This window comes from Pogona vitticeps, chromosome 3 (genome assembly GCF_051106095.1).
Source record: "Pogona vitticeps strain Pit_001003342236 chromosome 3, PviZW2.1, whole genome shotgun sequence".
Classification (NCBI taxonomy): domain Eukaryota; kingdom Metazoa; phylum Chordata; class Lepidosauria; order Squamata; family Agamidae; genus Pogona; species Pogona vitticeps.
Genome location: NC_135785.1, coordinates 121,793,537 through 121,813,066, shown reverse-complemented (window position 1 = coordinate 121,813,066; position 19,530 = coordinate 121,793,537). Strand labels below are relative to the sequence as shown.

Sequence of the window (19,530 nt, the reverse complement as noted above, 5' to 3'; positions counted from 1 at the left end):
CCTAAAAGAAATGGGCGTGCCTGACCACCTTATCCATCTCCTAACCTATATGTGGGACAGGAAGCAACAGTTAGAACTGGATATGGAACAATGGATTGGTTCAAAATTGGGAAAGGAGTACGACAAGGCTGCATATTGTCACCCTGCTTATTTAACTTATATGCAGAATACATCATGCGGAAGGCTGGACTGGAGGAATCCCAAGCTGGAATTAAGATTGCAGGAAGAAATATCAACAACCTCCGATATGCAGATGATACCACTCTGATGGCGGAAAGTGAGGAGGAACTAAAGAACCTTGTAATGAGGGTGAAAGACGAGAGTGCAATAAACGGTCTGAAACTCAACATCAAAAAAACTAAGATCATGGCCACTGGTCCCATCACCTCCTGGGAAATAGAAGGGGAAGATATGGAGGCAGTGACAGATTTTACTTTCTTGGGCTCCATGATCACTGCAGATGGAGACAGCAGCCCCGAAATTAAAAGACGCCTGCTTCTTGGGAGGAAAGCAATGACAAACCTTGACAGCATCTTAAAAAGCAGAGACATCACCTTGCCAACAAAAGTCCGAATAGTCAAAGCTATGGTTTTTCCTGTAGTGTTGTATGGAAGTGAGAGCTGGACCATAAAGAAAGCTGACCGCCGAAGAATTGATGCCTTTGAATTGTGGTGCTGGAGGAGACTCTTGAGAGCTCCCTGGACTGCAAAGAGAACAAACCTATCAATTCTAAAGGAAATCAACCCCAAGTGCTCATTGGAAGGACAGATCCTGAAGCTGAGGCTCCAGTACTTTGGCCATCTCATGAGAAGAGAAGACTCCTTGGAAAAGACTTTGATGTTGGCAAAGTGTGAAGGCAAGAGGAGAAGGGGACGACAGAAGATGAGATGGCTGGACAGTGTAATCGAAGCAACCAACATGAATTTGACACAACTCCGGGAGGCGCTGGAAGATAGGAGGGCCTGGCGTGCTCTGGTCCATGGGGTCACGAAGAGTCGGACACGACTAAACGACTGAACACACAGAAATCCTTACTGTTACCCTGCTGACCTCTCATCGAAGCACTAAAGCACCTCCAACCCCACTGAGCTTTCAAAATCAAGATGGCATGATGTGATTCTAAGTTACATGGAGCAAAAGAGACATACAGTGTCTCATATGTCCCTAAAAGGTACATCGATGCTGTGGGTATGCACGAGGAAGAAAAAAAACACTCTTTAGAAAATTCTGCAAAGCTTTTCATGCTGAACTGAGAATGTAGAAAAATAAATATAGCCAATAAGATAGGATATGTGAGCTCTTCAGCAAAATTAAGTTATGGATTGAGGTCTGGTGAGCCCTGCCTCAAAGGAAACCCCAACCACACCCTTGGCAAGTCTCAGAACTTATTCCAACTCTCACATTTTCAGAAAGCTTTACTGAAAGGAATGTGTTATTCTAAAACAGTCCCAGCAGGGCAAATCTGTTTTGGTTGGATGGTATATTAGTGTGTATTTCTTTGTCCAGTGACAATCAAGTAAGAAAGAAATTAATACTTTTCTATCTATTCCTTGTTTTGGACAACATTCTTCAAATGGGTGCCTTCTTTGTGTGAACTACAACTCCCATCATCCCCAGCCAGCATCACTGCCTTTTAAAATATATTTACTGCTGCTGGCTGCCATTAGCATTAAATCTGGTGGATGGATACATCAGAAAATGCAGAGTGAGTGAAATTATATTCTTCATTGATAGAAGATCCATGCACAAGTTTTGAGAGCGCATGAGCAAGAATTTGCAAAAGAGAGTCCCCGATTTTCACACAATAGCAAGGAGCTTAGTGTCATCTTCATAGTGATTTCCTAGACCAGCAGAACTTCTGAGACTATGGGGCAGAGTAGATTATCATATCACAAGATAGCTGCCATATGGTGTGAGAAATAATTAAAGTTTTCTGGGAGCCTAGATGTCCCCTGCTTTGCCTTTCGTTCTTCTGTATGGACCACTCCTAGAGCCTTAATTCTTTTCAGGCATTCTCTGCTGTGGATAGATTTGTTTTTGTTACATGTCATCAGGCTGCTTCCAACTTATCATAAGTCTTATGAATTACTGGCCACCAAAGGCTCCTAAGAGTAGCACCTTACTCTGGTGCTGCAAACTAAAGGTCTTCTTTCTTTCTTTCTTTTTTTAATTAACTCAACTGACCTCTTATTTGGCTTTCCTGTTTTCCACTGCCTTCCAACTTTCCTAACATTTACTGTAACTCTCATGGTATGTCCAAGATATGATAGCTTCAGTTTAATCATTTTAGCTTCTCGTAAGAGTACGGGCTTGATTTGATTTTTTTTTTTAATTTGGCTTTCTGTAGTATATGTAAAGCTACCCTCCAAAGCATTTCAGTTATTTTTTTTCTTGTCAGGGTCATCATTATCCTGCTTCCGCGTTTATAGACAGTAACTGGAACACCATTACAGATGACCTTGTCCTTGGTCTCCAGCAACACACTCTTATACTAGGGGATCTTTTCTAAGACCTTCATAACAGTCATTCCAGGTCTCAGCTTCATTCTGATTTCTTAGCCACTGCCTCCTGTTTGAAAGGTGGAGCAGAAGATCTTTAACAATTTTGACTTTTTCATTGTTAATGTTAAAGTTGAGTAGTTCTTCTTTAGTCTTTTCTTCTTTTTCTTCATGTAATCTTGCTTTCACGTTAATTTACACCTCTCATAATTTCCTCCCTTGAGTTAAATTTAAAATTTCCAATCCTATTATGTCAAAGTTCCTTAGGTTAGACTTTAAAAAGTGATTTGTTACCTATTTTCTTATAGTGTATGCTAGACATGGGTAGAAAATTAATCTAGAAAACTGATCATGTCTGATGCAATTCTAAGGTACGAATGAATGAGGTAAGTCTGCTGAAAATACCTCAAGACAGAAGGAAGCATTCATAAGAAACAGAACTGCTTTCCAGGACAACAACCCAACACAACTCCTTTCCAACCTGGAGGCTCAAGATAGCTTCAAATTATACAGAATATACTGTCTCCAGCAAGGCCCTCCAGAGAGAACTCAATAAGGATAATTGTAATGATGGAACAAGAGTCTTATGTCAACTTTACAATATTTTGCTTTATTTGTAAAGTAAATCTTAAGCATGAGATGAAAGGAATGGGGAGTGCTAAGTTACCTCACACACAAACGAATCACAACAAAACAGAACTGTGTTTTTCCAGCAGCTCCAGCCAGTTTCAGGTCAAAATAGGCAAGGGGCACTCTTAAATCACACTGATTTATGCTGCTAAAAGAATAAGCAAGAGTTCAAGCTGCAGGACCAAATTCATCTTTCATTAAGGAAAGGTAATCACTCAGCTATCACTACAGTAAAGCCACCAACACACACAATACTTCCAGAATATTAGAAAAACCACCAGCTATTCAGCACATGAAACGATGCACTTAGCCAGTGGGACAATATTGCAATTAGCCAAAATCTCTTTTATCTCATTTTATTGGCATATTATAAGTTTATACACAGATTGCTATGAAGTGTTTAACGTGGTCAAAAATAAATATGTCATTGGCTTAAATCCACTTGGTATGACTCTGCTAAGTAAATGGTGATGATATCATCACTCAGTGATATTAATCTTTATTTTATATTAATTTAAAATGTCCTGTCTCTCCTTTCAAGTTCTGAGGCTCCCTGGCTTGATGGTATGCATTGGCCATAACAGTACTGTGATTTGGTGAACTTGGGCATTCATGATGGGTCTGTCTCCACCTCTCTTTCCATGGGTCCCTGCCAAGGCTGTCTGGAGGGTACAGGGTGGCTCCCTTCTATCAGGCATTAACAAGAAGAGAATTCTCCATTAGATCCCAGAATCTGTGAGATCCAGCTAGGCAGGAAGAAGAGAAAGGCAGGAAAAAGCCCACCATGGAAATCGGCTGCCAGGAGAAGAATATAAGGGAGGCAGAAGAATATAAGGGAGGCAGAACTGTCCCAGTGGCAGTCAGCAGGAAGAAGGCAGTGAGGTGGAAGACTGGGCAGATGCTCCAGAGTGGAGTGGGGAAGAGCTAGACCCTGCAAGGTATGCTGGCTTTGCAGCATCCAAGGGTAGTACTTCCTTGGGTTTCTTCCTCCCCTATTACCAGCTAAGTTCACCATAAAGGATCTTGTGGAGCCTCAAAAGTCTGTAACTAAACCAAGGGTTGCTCCTGGAACCAAGAAGAAAGGTCGGGTTGAATGGGCGGACTTGACTCTGGTCCAACAGCATCATTTGCACCACAATCGATAGTTCAAACATTTATGCCAGTTGGTGAAGGACATTAGGGAAGGGAGACTAAAGGTTTCTAAGCTTTGAGTGTCAGCTGAACTACATGGATGAGAGGTGTGATGAAGATCTCTCCTCCATCCCATGAGAAAAGACTCTATGGACTAACAGCAATTCCATATGAAGAGGACTGAATGGTAGAATCATTGCATATATAGTCCATATTAAACATATGTTTATTGGTTGACTACTGAATATGATGAATGATACTGGGGTATTGTTTGTAGTTCCCATCCCTCTCCCTCCAAGGCATACCCATTCACAAGTACTCACTTTTTCCTGTCCTAAGTCAATTTCTGGTCAATTTAATAAGATGACTCCGAGTTCTAGCACTATGAACTATGGACGAGTCTTTCTCTCCTTCCTCTACTCTCTCCACAACACTTAGTTTTATAAGCTTGTATATTACGGCCTATAGTTTGGCCTTTCTTTTTGAGGAAGAACTTTGATGACTTGATCATTTTTGGTGGCTCCTTTTCATTCCCTTTCCCTCGAACCTCAATGATTTGCTCCATGGTGCCAAAGTAGGACACTTATGTATGCAGTTTCTCCCTTGATTCCACTGACTGAGTCCTTTCCATGTTCCACTATCTAGCACATCAGAAGGGGACATTTCTTCAAGAGTCTCAACTCTTTCCCCTGTTTCCTTGAGAATTGTTAAGTTGTGTATGTGATACTGAACTAGGTAGCATCAATAGAATCTGATGAAGTAGAGTCCTTCATCCTATCATTATATCCCCTCCCCTTGTTACATTAAATAAAAGGGAGGGGGAGTAAGTTCTATCTTGAAGAGGCCTTCACTTCAGGTATGAATGATACAGACATCCTTTTGAAATGTTCTATCCACTTTCTTTTGCAGTTTCTTATTGCTCCTATGGTCTGTTGTTTTTCTTTCTTCTGAGTCACTAGTCATTTTAATAATCTTCATGCTTCCGGAAGGAATTTGACTCTTCTCTTCTTAGGATTCTTACAGGAAACTCTTCAATTTTAAACACTTTGTTCTCCTGAAATTAAATGTGACTGTATTAAACTTTATAGGCAGGCAGTCTTTCACGAGTATGTGAAATTATATAGTTTTGTGGTCACTGATTTCCAGTAGTTTGATATAACACATCTTTATCTACATACTGGGCCCCTCTCAGTACTAAATACAGTGGGGTCTTGACTTGAGAACTTAATCCGTATTGGAAGGCGGTTCTCAAGTCAAAAAGTCTGTAGGTCAGGTCTCCATTGACCTACAGTGCATTGAAAACCGATTAATCCCGTAACAGGCCGTTTTTGTTCCATTTTGGTTTTTTTCTGGTCTGTAAGTCAATTCTCAGGCTGCAAGTCAAACCTAAATTTTGCTGCCAGAGAAGTCTGTAACTCAAAAAGTCTGTAAGTCAAGCCGTCTGTAAGTCAAGGGTCCACTGTAAAGAATCATTTTTCCACTTGTCCATCCTGTGATCGAGTGTACTAAGGCACAATAATTTACATGCCCCAGTTACATCTTGGCTGGATTAACGTATCATGCTCTACGTGGGGCTGCCTTTGGAAAGTGTTTGGAAACTCCATCAAGTCCAAAATGCCACAGCCAGATATTTACCTGGGGCTGGTTACACAGGGAACATATAACTCCTCGTTACAGCAGCTCCACTGGCTGCTGACCCATTTCTGGACACAGTTCAAAATGTCAGTTTTAACCTACAAAACCCTAAACAGCTTGAACCCAAACTGTCTAAAAGTCTGTATCTCCCTTTGTGGGCCTACCTGGGTATTAAGATCATCTGGGGAAGCCTTTTTCGCAGTCCTACCATTTGGTGAGGACACGGGAGAGGGCCTCATTGGTCACTGGTGGATTTCCCTCCCATGTGAAGCCAGGTTGGCCCCATCTTTGCTATCCTTCCACAAGCCGACAAAGACTTTTCTCTTTAGGCAGGCTTTTCTTTAAATGACTGGCTGACCAAGAATATTTTTTTAAAGGGATTATTTTATTCTGTTGTTTTACTTGTGTTTTTAGTATTATTCTTATTATGAGTTTTAATATATTTGTTTAATGCTTTTAAAAGATTGTAATAATTGCTATTTAGCTTGTAACTTTGTTTCTTTTAATACTTTAACACCTTGGATCCTTTACGAAAAAATCGGTATAGAAAGAAAGAAAGAAAGAAAGAAAGAAAGAAAGAAAGAAAGAAAGAAAGAAAGAAAGAAAGAAAGAAATGAAACGAAACGATACAGTACGATACGATACGATACGATATGATATGACATTTCCTAGCGGTAACAACTGTCTGATGAACATGAATGTCTGATTTCCTATTGAATCTGAGGGTAACTGAACATATAGCCTTTTCATTTTGTGCACTCTTTGAATTCTTGCTCCACTTTATAATATAAAAAGGGGGAATTTCCCCAGTGAATTCACTCTGGAGGCATTGCAGAATTGTTCCTTTCTTCAGTGCATCCTCTTTAAATGGAGCCACCTAGGAGATTAGAGTAGCAGCCCTCTAGCTCACCAAGCGGAGAAATGTAACTCCATGTGAATTTGCTAGTTTCATAATCCCCAGGTGAATTATACTGTTCTGCAGCTGGATATCTCAGTGAGTTAGTTACCTGGCTGCAGAGCCAGAGATTGGGAGTTCAATTCCTCACTGTACCTCTAGGGAGAAAAGCCAGCTAGGTTGGCCTTGGGCAACCTGCACAGTCCCAGGGCACCTCCTTCTCAGGACTCCCTACCTAGAAAACCCTGCAAAGGGTCACCAAAACTTAGAATTGACTTGACAGCACACAATTATTTATTAGATAAATTTAATGCAGAACATCTCCCATAATAGTGATAAACATGTTATTGAAATAAGGCAAATATGGTATTGATGGAATAGCACATACTTACACACATCTCTAGGCTATTTCCATGGCTCAAGTATACTGGTGTGTTGTTAAATGCAAAGACTTTCAGGCTGCTTCTCAAACTAAGAAACCCAATTTGATGTTGTACACTACCTAAAACCACAGTTCAACACAGTTAACGACAATTAAACCCATGGAGGTGAGTGGGCTTAAGCACACTTGGCTTTGTGTCAGGCTACAACCTAAACCAAACTTGATACTTTTTGTGGATGGTTCATATTTTGTGATCTGTGTCCATAATATGCTCTCGGAGCATTTTCTTCAAACCCTCTTTCTGATGCTCAATGCCAAATGAATGCATTCAGGATTAAGGTTCAAATTTATCTTTACTAGAGTAAATCTTTTCCCTTTAAGAAAGCAAAAGGCAAAATCCTCTTGCATAAAAATGATGCCCACAAAAGCTGATGATGTCATCAACCACGGGGTTTCATTGCTCATTAAAATTTTCTTATTCCACTCCTTTAACTTTTGATGCTTCCTTCTCCCCAAAAATTATCCCTAAGATGAGGGCCATTAGCAGCAATTTTCAGGCACTAAAGCTTCCCCACTCTGTCCTGAGGCTCCCAAAGGCTTCCCTGGATCAAAAGGGATCCCAAGGGAGCCTTGGAACCTGGGGTGGGGTGGACAAAGGAATCTTTTAACTGAGCAATAAAAGCCTGTGGCTGATGATGTAATCAGCTTCCATGGGTATAACTTTAGACATGAGGATTTTGGCCAATAATTCTTTAGGAAATCTTTCATAAATCTTGAAGAAATCTTTTTAAAATCACCACCTCTGCTGAATCTTTGTTGCTATTGTCATTTTTTAACTTTTGATTTAGCACTAATTGAAAGCTTCCGACTGGGAGCCTCTTCCTGAAGAAACCCACTACACATACACTTCTGGCCTCTTTGAAATCAGCATTTGAAAAACACAGCTATTTAAAAGATCTGGGGAAAAATCTTGCAGGAATATTAAATACATGAGCTTCTCTGCTTGATCTTTGTTTCTGAATTCATAGTTTGGTGGTAGCTGAAACTTTTGGTCAAGAAGTTGTTGCTACCTAAACTCCATCTTCTGTACGAAGTGCTATTAGGGGGGGAAAGTCCTTTTAAAGTATTTGTTTGTTATTGTTTTTTAATATACCACACTTCTCCTTATATAAGTTTTAAAAAGAGCAGAAAGTAGCATTTAAAAGTATTGGATTACCTGAAATAAGGAGGTTGAATGAGGGGGGAAATACTGATAGTATCAATACAGAATCTCATACTTTAAAAAGAATTTTAGATCATGAAACTCACTGAGTTGGGTCTATCATTGTTTTTCACAGTATTGATTTGAGGATGAAGTGGGGAGATGCCCCATCCACCACTCTGAGCACAGTGAAAGAAAGAAAAATATAAGCTCTACTGATACTACTACTACCATTACTACTACTAATAATAAATAAATATGGCATCAAAAAAGGAGGACAAAATATTTTAGCATGTAGCTAAGAGCAGTGCCAAGGATAAAGAAAGTTAAATTGAAAAGCAGAAATATAATGTATTATATTATTGTTCATTTGTAATCCCTGCTAAGGAAAACTGAACATTAATAATCCATTTCTGAGCTCTGTAATTTCAAATATAATCATTACTGAGTTCATCTGCAGCAATATTTTTAATGCTGTGATTGTTTTGTCTCACCGTAAGGTCCACATTTTCTCAAGTTTAAAGGTGGCAAGTTGAGGTGACTCTCAGGCTTTGCTTTTGCTTTTGTTTCTCCTGCTGCTTCCCAGCTAAGCAGGATGAGAAGGATGCAAGAGGACAGAGCTTAGCTGTGTGCATCCTCTTTACTTCCTGAATTGGCTGGCTAGCAAGAAAGCTACTGTCTTCAGTATTTCAGGGAAAGGCAGCCAGCTGTTGAAGAGACTTGTCATATGATGACAAAGAAGGAACGGGAAACAACTTTGAAATGAGCAACACATAAGCCTGAAGCAGTGTATAACTTTCTCCCAGCCAATAACAAGCATTAGCCGCTGTAAGACCTGCCAGTCCCTTTTGACCTTATTGGAAGGACTGTAGAAGCCTCCTGCTAAACAGAAACAAATTAAGAGCCACCTTACAACTTAATATCTCAAAGGTATCAGATTGACTTTACCCTTCTTTAAGCCTTTTCTGCATGACTGACAAGGACAAATAAGAACATTAACAATACTATTAGTCTTAGTCTTATTTAATCACACATTTTCCCTCTCATCCACACAACCTTATTTCAATTTATCCAGTCCTTTTTTTGTGGAACTTTCTAGTCTTTTAAAAACTTACAGAAGAAGGGTGGTATATAAATAAACACACATACCCTAAATCAGGGCTTCTTCCTAAAATCACTTTGTACAGAAGATAGATATTAAGCAGCAACAGCTTCTCCATCAAAAGCTTTCAGGTAACACCATGTAGATGACACTGGTGAAGACAAAACAAATAAGACTCCCTCCAACTGTGGATTTGCTAAATAGCTAGCCCCTTTGAAGGGGGAGGTGGTCTTGCTCCATAGAAGATGTGTGGGTCAGCTGAAAGAGCAATGGAGCGAGCAATGAACCCAGTAATGAACCCACGCAACCAGTGCGGAAGATGCATTGATTCCTGTTAACTCTATCAAGACCGTTTTTCACACTCAGTGTTTCTCTGCCTTATTGGGCGTACATATGCAACAGGCTTACAGTTCAATTTAATAACAAATCCCTATCCTCAGATGGTCCTGGGAAGCTTGTGAAGAAATATAGATACATCTATAACAGAATTCTCAGCACCTCAGACAATTACAATTTTGCAGGTGATTATAAGGACAGTTACAATGTTACCAACTGAAAGGTATTCAGTTTTTCCCTCTTCAGTGTTGGAGTTTGCTGCGTGGAAAAGGTCTAGGGGAAAGACCTTTATGGACTGGGGTGAATGTCAACTGTCCGGCAGTAACCAATCATTCCCTCTTCTGAATTCAAAGAGAGCTCCACCTCTCTGCTGAGTGTTTTCTCCCTCTCGAGTCTGTTGTGGTCTGCTGCTGAAAGCAGTCATGTTTGTCAGTTTGCTGTTTGATCTGTGGATCTATAAGTAATGAAACCATTTATTCTTTCTCCTACTAATGTCTCGGAGGGAGTAACTGAGACTGTAAGTGCCAATTAGTGAGAAAGGAGTGGACTACTCTGAGAAACTTGAAGCTATTCTGCTAATCCTTGCAGTTCTGCTGCACAGCTAGAGGAATTTCACTAAAATTTCAAAACTTGGCAACATTCAATCCAACCTTATGTCAAGAAAAAAAAAAAGCCAGGAGTAGCAGTGGGAAAACAACATGAATACAAACAGTAAAGACTGTTCATCAGAAATATTCCCCGGTTGCAACTGGACATCTGCACAATAAAAGGATGGCCTAGAAGTATTCTTAATCAATTGGAAAAGCCTGATACAGGCCTGATGTAAAACTTGTAAGGCTGTAATGCAGTGGTTTGGGAACTTTTTCCACCTGTGTACCCCTTGGTAGCCCATTTCCATAAATTGTACCCCTCCACCGTTCATCAAAATAACAAAACAGGACATTGATTCATTTCTTATGCCAGCCCACCCCACTCCCCACTCCCCACCTGGCTCCTTTCCCAACCCTCCCCCACCTTCTTTCCTTTCTCAAAGTAACTGGCACAGTACAACCCACAGAAGCCACAACATTGTCGCACCAGTCCCTCTTCTTTTCCATGCCAGTCCCACTTTGTTCCACAAGCCCCACTCTCATAGAATCATAGAGTTGAAAGGAGCCTATAAAGTCTAACCCCATGCTCAATCTAAATCAATGCAGATCTGACAGATGGTTGTCCAGGTTTTTTTTAATGCCTCCAGCATTGGAACCCTCACCATCTTCCAAGGTAATTGGTTCCATTGTTGTACTGCTCTAACAGTTAAGATATTTTTCCTGATAGTCAGCCTAAATTGGACTTCCTGTAGCTGGAGCCCATTATTGATTGATTGATTGATTGATTGATTGATTGATTGATTTGATTTTTACCCCGCCCCTCTAGACCATGCATTCTGAAAGAATTAAACACAGATCCTGCCTCTCATCTGTGTGACTGCCTTTCAAGTGTTTGAAATGTGCTATCATATCTCCCCTCAGTCTTCTTTTCTCAAGGCTAAATATGCCCATTTCTTTCAGTCTTTCCTCATAGGGCTTGGTTTCCATTCCCCTGATCATCCTTGCTGCCCTCCTCTGAACTTGCTCCAGTTTGTTCACATCCTTCTTAAAATGTGGTGTCCAGAACTAGACACAGTACTTGAGACGAGGCTTAACCAGTACCAAATAGAGCGGGACTAGTACCTCACAGGATTTGGAGACTATACTTTTCTTGATGCATCCTAAAATAGCATTTGTCTTATTTGCAGTCAAATCACACTGTTGGCTTATATTCAGCTTGTGATCTACAACAATTCCATGATCCTTCTCATTTGTAGTATTATTGAGCCAAGTATCTTCATCTTGTAACTTGTTTTTCCCCCCAGATGTAGAATTTTTTTCACTTATCCCTATTAAATTTCATTCGGTTGTTTTCAGTTCAGTGCTCAAGCCTATTGAGATATTTTTGAATTTTGTTCCTGTCTTCCAAGACATTAACTATTCCACCCAATTCAGGTTTCATCTGCATCCCATGCACACACACCTATCCAAGCCATGAACAAAAATGCTGAAGAGCACCGCAACCAGGACTAAGTCTTGTGGTACTCCATTTGTTACCTCCTCCCAGTTTGAGGAGGAGCCATTGATCAGCACTTTCTCAGTACAATTCCCTAACCAACCATGTATCCACCCGACAGTTGACATAGAATAGCTTTGACACTTTTTCTTTTCTCTGTCTTTTGCTATGCATCTACCTGAAGAATGCTTTTTGTTGCTTTTGGTGTCTCTTGCTAACCTCCGTTCATTCTCAGCTTTTGCCTTCCTAACATCATCCCTGCAATTCTTTGTGACTCTCAGGAATCAGAAGCCCCAAAACACAGCCCCAAACAGCTTCCACCCCTTTGGCAAGGAGAGTCTCAACCCCATACAACCATTCTCTCAGCCTGAGTGTGGGGACTGAAAGTAGGGAACGATTGTGTTGCAGGTCCTGCTTCCCTCCCCACCACACAGGCCTTGGCACTGAGGAGAACAACGAAGGCAGGGGACCAATGAAGTTCCTGACATTGCAACAGCCACTTCAATCTACTGGCATTGTGTTTTTCCACCCCCAATCCTGAAGCACCTCCAAACGCACCTGGTGCTCCGCTTTCTGCAGCTCATTCAAGAATCCCAAAACAAGACGCGCCAGCTTCCCCCTAAGTGAGTGGTTCCCAACCTAGGATGGCCCAGATGTTTTTGGACTGCTATTCTCAGAAACCCCAGCCAGAACAGCTGGTGGTGAAAACTTCTGGGAAGTACAGCCCAAGAACACCTGGGTTATCCAAGGTTGGGAACCGCTAACCTAAGCTAAAGACTGATAGGGCAGCTGCAGTTCTGACACACAGTGGGAGAATGGAAAGTCAGTCCAGCCGGCCCTATCTCACAGTAACAACTGAATCTGCCTTTTACCTATCAAACAGGAGCCAACCAATGAAGAAATTGAATTTGAGCAGAGATGAAATGGACCCACCCATTGAGGACGGTGAAGGGCTCTGGATGCTTGTCAGGAAGCATTCACACGTTTTGACTGAATGCCAAACCATACTGTTTACCTCCCATTCCACCAGTCTCCACTTGTGTAGGTCTTTTTTTGTCATTATGCCATTTCCCCCCCCCACATACCCCTAAATGTCCTGGCTTATATCCCTGGGGGGTAACACATACTCCAGGCTGGGAACCACTTCTGTAATACTGTGTATAGATTTGGCCATTTGCATTGTTTAAAACAGGGATGGGGAAATGGCAGCTGGCAGGCTATGTGAAGGAGCTATTTTTGCAGCCCATCAAGTGACCTGAAGTCCCCTTTAAGTCACCCTCTTCTGCTTCTGACAGCATCCAGGACCAGCAGTTTTTACATTAGGCATTTAGAGGGATCCTCAAAGAGCCCATCCCCAAACCTCCCCTCCCCCAGCTAACAGTGCCTATTTTGGCAATTTCTGTTTTATTTTGTTTCCTCTGAACGAGTTATTTTTTATCCATTGCTAGGCCTGAGGTGGCCCATAGCAGAGCCAAAGGCTTACATTTCGACTCTCAGCCTTCTGTAGTTGCATACCATCTGAGTTTAAATAGGTATTTTCTGACACAAAAGGGTTCATCCCATTTGAGGAGTGCAGCAACAAAGCCACTGGGCCATGTACAAAACTTTAAAGGAACCCATACGTGGGTTATATTTCTCCCAGGGCCCCTTCGTGGTTAACAAACACCCCAATTACTTCTCCCCCAAAGTACTTATGAATATTAGTGTACTGTACTTAGAAAGCAAGTAGCATAGATGCAGCTAAATGATGGGAGGGGTTTGGGTTTTTCTTTCTTCTTTCTTGTTGCCAGGTAGCTAACCACTTTGGTTGTATCAAAAAATGAAGCAAATAACTGTCTCTTGCTAAAGTTTGCCTGAAGCAAAACTTCAGGTGGAGGGCCTGCTCAGACAACACATCTGTAGACATTTCTAGGGAAGTTAAATCACTTTGATAAGCTTAGTAAAATTTCTCAGGGGAGTTTTGCACATTGCTAGTTACAGAATGTAAAAATGTCATCAGTTGATGGCCTGAAGGGCTAGCTTTGCTTCTGACACTTTGCCAGAAAAAGTAAATAAGCAGGGTGGGAAAATCAACAGTGTAGGGTTTTCTATTGAGAAAAACATTGGTTTCTGTCAAAAAGGTTACATTTCTATAAGACTGAGATGGAAGACTGAGCCATTACTGGGGTTATAAATGGCACTCAATGAAAATGTATCTGTTCTTCTCTTTGAAGTGAGTTCTGCACTCTTTTGAGAATGCCCAGAATTTGGGGGCGGGGCGGGGGGGCGGGAAGCCATCAGTAGTTGGCACTGAATGGCTACACATCTAGCAACATCCAAATGCTACAGCAGTATTTCAAGTGCATTTAAAATACGTATTTATTTAAAAAGATAAAGTAATGTGCATACATGTCACTCTAGGAAGGAAAGAAAAAAGAAACATAAAGCATGAAAAGTATGAAATAATTTTTTTGCTTTAACTGTGCTCGTGTATAAGGCAAATTGCAAGGTCAGTCCACAGGTGGGCTCTAGCCAGAAAAGAAGTAGCCGCTGTGATAGCTCTTGACAACTGTCCCTGCTAAGCCAAGTAGTGGTATGTAGTGAATTATACTGACAAAGAGCATTTTTCTTAGTGGCTTTTCACATTCTTTATTCTTCATTCCAATATGGTATCAACATATTATAGGGCCAGATATAATGTATGATCAACCTTAAGGTACTTTTACGGCTCACTGTTTTGAAACAAAAGAAAATCCTCTTCAATTAAAGAGAGAAAGAAAGGGAGAAAGAAGACCCAAATTTTTGAATCCTCTGCTTCAAGTCTCACAGGAGGCAAATATGTCTTTAAAAACAACAACCCGTGTTTCTGACACCAGATTAAACTTCAGAACAATATGATAGTCAGTATGGCCACCAATCCTACCTTTAGCACATGTGATTCTCTTACAGAGCATCCACCCTGAAAACTTTGTTTTCTATGACTAAAACTTTACTATGGTTCCAGTTTAGTCTTTTAAAATGTTGGTTAAGCAATGGATAGTGTAGTTATTATCCTGCGATTCATTGTTTCTACTTATATCTGGTTCATTCTGTGGAAGGTTAAATATATGAAACTCCCATACCACAAATCTCCCATTTAAGCACAGGATGGGACTTTCAATGATGCTTCAGAATTTCATGCTCCAAATCTAACCAAAAACCCCTTGGGATGAACACAACCAAATCACCATTCCTGCTACTTCCTGCTATAACAGCTGAAAAACCAACCAAGCTTGTTTGTGTGTGTAGGACAGTAGGACACTAATGACCCTATGCAAGCTTGTCACAGTATCTCACAGTACCTCTGCGTGGCCATTCATCTAAACAATGTTAGATACTCAGTTTGATAGGGAATAAAGATGTCTGACACTCTAAATCTTCGGCTACCTTCTGAGAAAAATGCTGTAGTGCTATTGTAAAATGTAGGAGGCATCCTTCAGTCTCGAGAGACTATGGTATCATGCCCTGTATGGAGGACTTGGAACAGCGTCTAGTGTGGCTGAGAAGGCCAATTCGAGGGTGACAATCTCTTCCACACTGAAGACAAATCCAATCTGTCCCCTGTCCAGCTCCCTGGTTTTGCTGCTTTTGTGACTTCCTCTTTGCCTCGGCCTGCTGGACAAGGATCTCTTCAAATTGGGAGAGGCCGTGATGCAACGCCTGCCTCCAGGCTGAATATTGTAAAATATGCTTTCTGAAAATGTCTGGAAGGTGTTAAGTTCATATGTGACCAATATGATGAACTTTTCAATGATGTTTAAGACTGCCTCTTATCTGTGTTGCAATACAGCAGTCTTAGAAAACATTCATTTCAAAGTAAGCCTCTTTCTTTCAGTAAGACTTACCTTTAAGATGTGTTTTCAGGACTACCACCTTAAAGCTTTGATTCCACAACTGTTCAGTCTTTCAGACTGACCCCAAAATCTTGCAGCTTTGACAAGATTTTGCCTTTCCTCAGGGATTACTAGTTGGTCTGTCAATTTGCCTTCTCGGTCTATCCTATCCCTGCATTTAACAGTCCATGAAGCCAGTGTGGTGGCAGCACAGGACTTGAAAACAAATACACTTAGATTTCAGAGCTTCAGGGCTTTCCCTTTGGGAGAAAAAAATGTTATAAGCACAGAGCTGGGTAACCGACAGGAAAGTGTATTTGATTAACAGGAAAATATAATTTACGCTCGGCATGAGACCCGTGTGAACTTTTGATAATAGCAGCATTTCATCCAAGTTCACTTTTTTTGGCAGGGGGTGGAGGAAAAGGCAGTTACAGCTCATGCAAAATCACATGGTGCCAAGTAATTAGCTGCATACCATTCATTGTTTAAGGATCCTAGCAGAGAACCCAATGTTCCTTCCGAGTTTTCTACCCAACCAAAGCAGCCCCTTCCCTGTAACCTGATCATGAGATTAGGAATTAAGACCCAAATCTTGTGCATAGAAGGCAGAGTGGCCTTTCCATCAAGTTCCCTCCTGTAAAATTCAATGACAATATTTCCTTCTCAAGCTAGCAGTGTTGCCCAGCCTCAGCATCTCATTCCATTCAAAGGCAAACTTGGTAAGGAGGAATGAGTTGAAAACAAGTTGGCCCCCACTGGCCATACAATCTGAATCAGGGAGTCCCGGTTAGAGATTCAAACAGAGATGGGACAGGTTCTCAGTGCCCTTAAAGCAGCCTTGGTGGAGAAAGCAACAGGTCCGATCCAGGGAGCACAACTCATTGGTAAGCCTTACGGGCCCCTGGAGCCAGTAAGACGGGTCATTTCAACTGGACTCGCCCACAAAAGCTGCCCACTGTCGCGCGCTGTGGTCTGAACGCTGCCCTTATATAGGACGCGGCTCAGCTGTGGAACTGACAATGTAAGAATCGAGAAAAGAGTTCCTCTGAGAATACGGAGAGCACATTTGTCCCTGCTTGGTTTCCAGAGCGCACGAGAGGACCCCCAGGCAGGGTCCAGTCTCTGCCCCTCATCTCAAAATTGTCGCTCTCCCACCTCGAAACTTGACGCCAGGAATGGGAAGACTAAGGGGGGGGCTCGAGAGAGCGCCCCCCAAATTCTGGGCAGAGGCGCCCCTCCCCTCGCCCCCCCCGCCTACTTGGGCCCCCGAGCCGCCACCCGGGCAGGCTTACCTGCTTCCTCAGGGCCTCAAAGGCGGCGCTGATGGTGTGCACCCGGGTCCTCTCGCGGGCGTTGGCCAGCAGGCGCCTGGTCTGCTGGATGGCTTTGATCTCCGACGAGACCCCGGCCGCCTCCCCCGGCCGTTTCCTAGGCGATAGAGAGGCATCGGGATTGCCGCTGTAAATTACGTGGGAAACCGAAGAGTAGGAACTTTCCAGTGGTCGCTGCTGCTGCTGCTGTTGCTGCTGCTGCTGCTGCAGCTCGGGCGGCGCGGGCGGCGGACACACCATGATCCTGGACTGCAAGCTGTGATCCGGAAAAGCCTGGCTTTCTGCCCCGTTCAGACCGACCGACCGGAGACACGTGTCTTTCCTCACGGGCTGCTGGTGGGATGCGAGGAGTCCAGCGGGAAAAACGTGTTTCCTCATATCTACCACCACCCCGCCGCCGCCGCCGCCGCCTCTGCCTTCCAGGCGGTCGGGGGCGGGCGGTGTGGCCGCGGCCCCCTCGGGAGCGCCCACCGTGCCCTCCGGGCGAGATCCCCCCTCGGCCCCCGCGGTCCCGCCGAGCACGTGCTCGTGGCCCTTGGAGCCCACCTGGAAACTCCGGCAGGCGCCGAGCGGGGTCTTGGCGGGCTCTTTGCTCTTCCGCTTGAGCTTCTTGATGCCGCCCAGTTCCCTCAGGCAGAGGCGCTTCCACCGCGCCTCCTCTTCCACCAGCTGCATGTTCTTCATGGTGGATGGAGTTCGTGGTTCTCCCCCTCACGCCGCGGTCCTTGTCCCTCAGGCGGCCCCGAGGCTCCCACCCAGCGAGTCACTCACTCGCCCGCCCTCCCCAGCGCCGCTGCCCCCCTCCCGCTCGCTCCCTCGCTCGCTCCCGGGAGACCGCCGCCTGCCTGCCTGCCTGCCTGCCCGCCCGCCCGCCGGGGCTGTTGCTCGCTGCTTTGGCGGCGGCGGGGCTTTGCCGAGCAGCTGCCGCCCTTCCAAGCCCGGCTCTGCGAGAGACCGTGGTGGGAGCAGCAGGCGGCTCAGAATGTCATCTGAAGTCCCTGCCGCATTGCCAGCATTTTTGGGGAAGGCACGCCGAGCGACCCATCTGTGTTTGTTTAGCCTCAGTTTACACAGAAGCCCCTGTTAGCGAGATCAGTCGGCGGGCCGCCTGCCTGTTCCAAGGAGCCCGCCTGCCTGCCGGCCTCGCACAGCCCGGAGACTTTCCAGCTTGTGCAAACCGCACTCGGGAGCGTCTTTAAAGGAACAGGAAGCGTTTTCCGAAGCAGCTGCGCTGCCAATCTCTCTCGCTCTCCCCCCCCCGACCGACTCCCTCCCCGGCCCGCCACAACACTTTTGTATCCCCGGCTCTGGCTTTCATTCCTGTGCATGATCTTCTGTGTCTTCATCCCACACGCACCAGCACACGCCTCGGCTTTGAAACGGCGCCCCGGGTTACACTTGGAAAGCCTTGCTCATCCTCATAGAAGGACTGCTCAGGGCTGCACGACACGAGTACGCAGTCAGGAGGCGGCGTTCACACGCACACCCAAGAGCCTCTCCTGAATCGTCTCCCCTTTCGACCCACTTGCGGAGGACTTTACATTATTCTTCTACACCACATCCTGACAGTTCATTTATATGCAAAGTGAGAAAGAGGTAACATATTCGTCCAAGCTCAGATGACTGTTTAAAGATTAAAGCCCTCAACAAACAGCCTTGCAGTTTACAAATGATCTGCACTTAGGAAGAAGCAGTGAGGTGACCACTAGAGACATTTATTGATTGATTGATTGATTGATTGATTGATTGATTTATTTATTTATTTATTTATTTGATTTCTATACTGCTCACCTAGAACGCATCTACTCTGGGCGGTTTACATATAACATAAAATAAAGTAACGTAAAAGCCAAGTTAATCACAGAGTCCAAGATGGGGAAAGGAAGAGAAGAAGAAGAAATAGAGAGAGAGAAAGGGGGAAATAGGCTAGAGATGGGTACAAACCGAAATATGAACCAGAAAAACCCACAAACTGGTTGGTGGTTTAGTTCACAAATCCTGTAAAGAAACCGTTTTGCTGAAATGAAACAAAGCACTGAACTACCCCCCCTCCCTTTCATTTTGTTTGGCATCAGTCATAGCCGGGCAGAATGGGATGTGCTCCCACCCACTGCCCCCATTGCCTCCTGTAGTGTTCACTCTGCTCATTAATATTTATGTTGAGATTTGCATGCACCAATAGGAGTTGGTGAGGGGCAGAGAGTTAGAGCAGGCGGTTGAGAGTGGAGAAAGATGGTTGTTTGGTTGAGAGTTAACGACATTGACTGGACTGTTATCACTTGTAACAATAAACAATTTCTACTTGGTTCTTAAATGATAAGTTGCCTGGAACGCTGTCATTAATAATGAATAAAGTTGATGTGATCAACTGGTGGCAGCTTGTGCCTTTGCTTGGTGAAACAACCAAGGGACAGGCAGAAACGTGACAAATTTGTGGCATAGTAGTCAGA

The 19,530-nt window shown here is 43.5% G+C and overlaps 1 protein-coding gene across 3 annotated transcripts in view; it reads right to left on the bottom strand.

Annotated features, from left to right (window-relative positions):
* Positions 1-18,310, bottom strand: part of ATOH8 (atonal bHLH transcription factor 8) — a 54,766-nt gene extending 36,456 nt beyond the window's left edge. For 2 of the 3 annotated variants that reach the window (XM_078390685.1, XM_020797068.3), the window contains exon 1: positions 17,042-18,309. In XM_078390685.1, coding sequence (XP_078246811.1) covers positions 17,042-17,764 — 723 coding nt within the window. In that variant the 5' untranslated portion in view covers positions 17,765-18,309. Of the gene's footprint in view, positions 1-17,041 lie in introns of all 3 variants that reach the window. The other variant, XM_072994801.2, reaches the window with a different exon arrangement.
* Between the last annotated feature and the right edge of the window lie 1,220 nt (positions 18,311-19,530).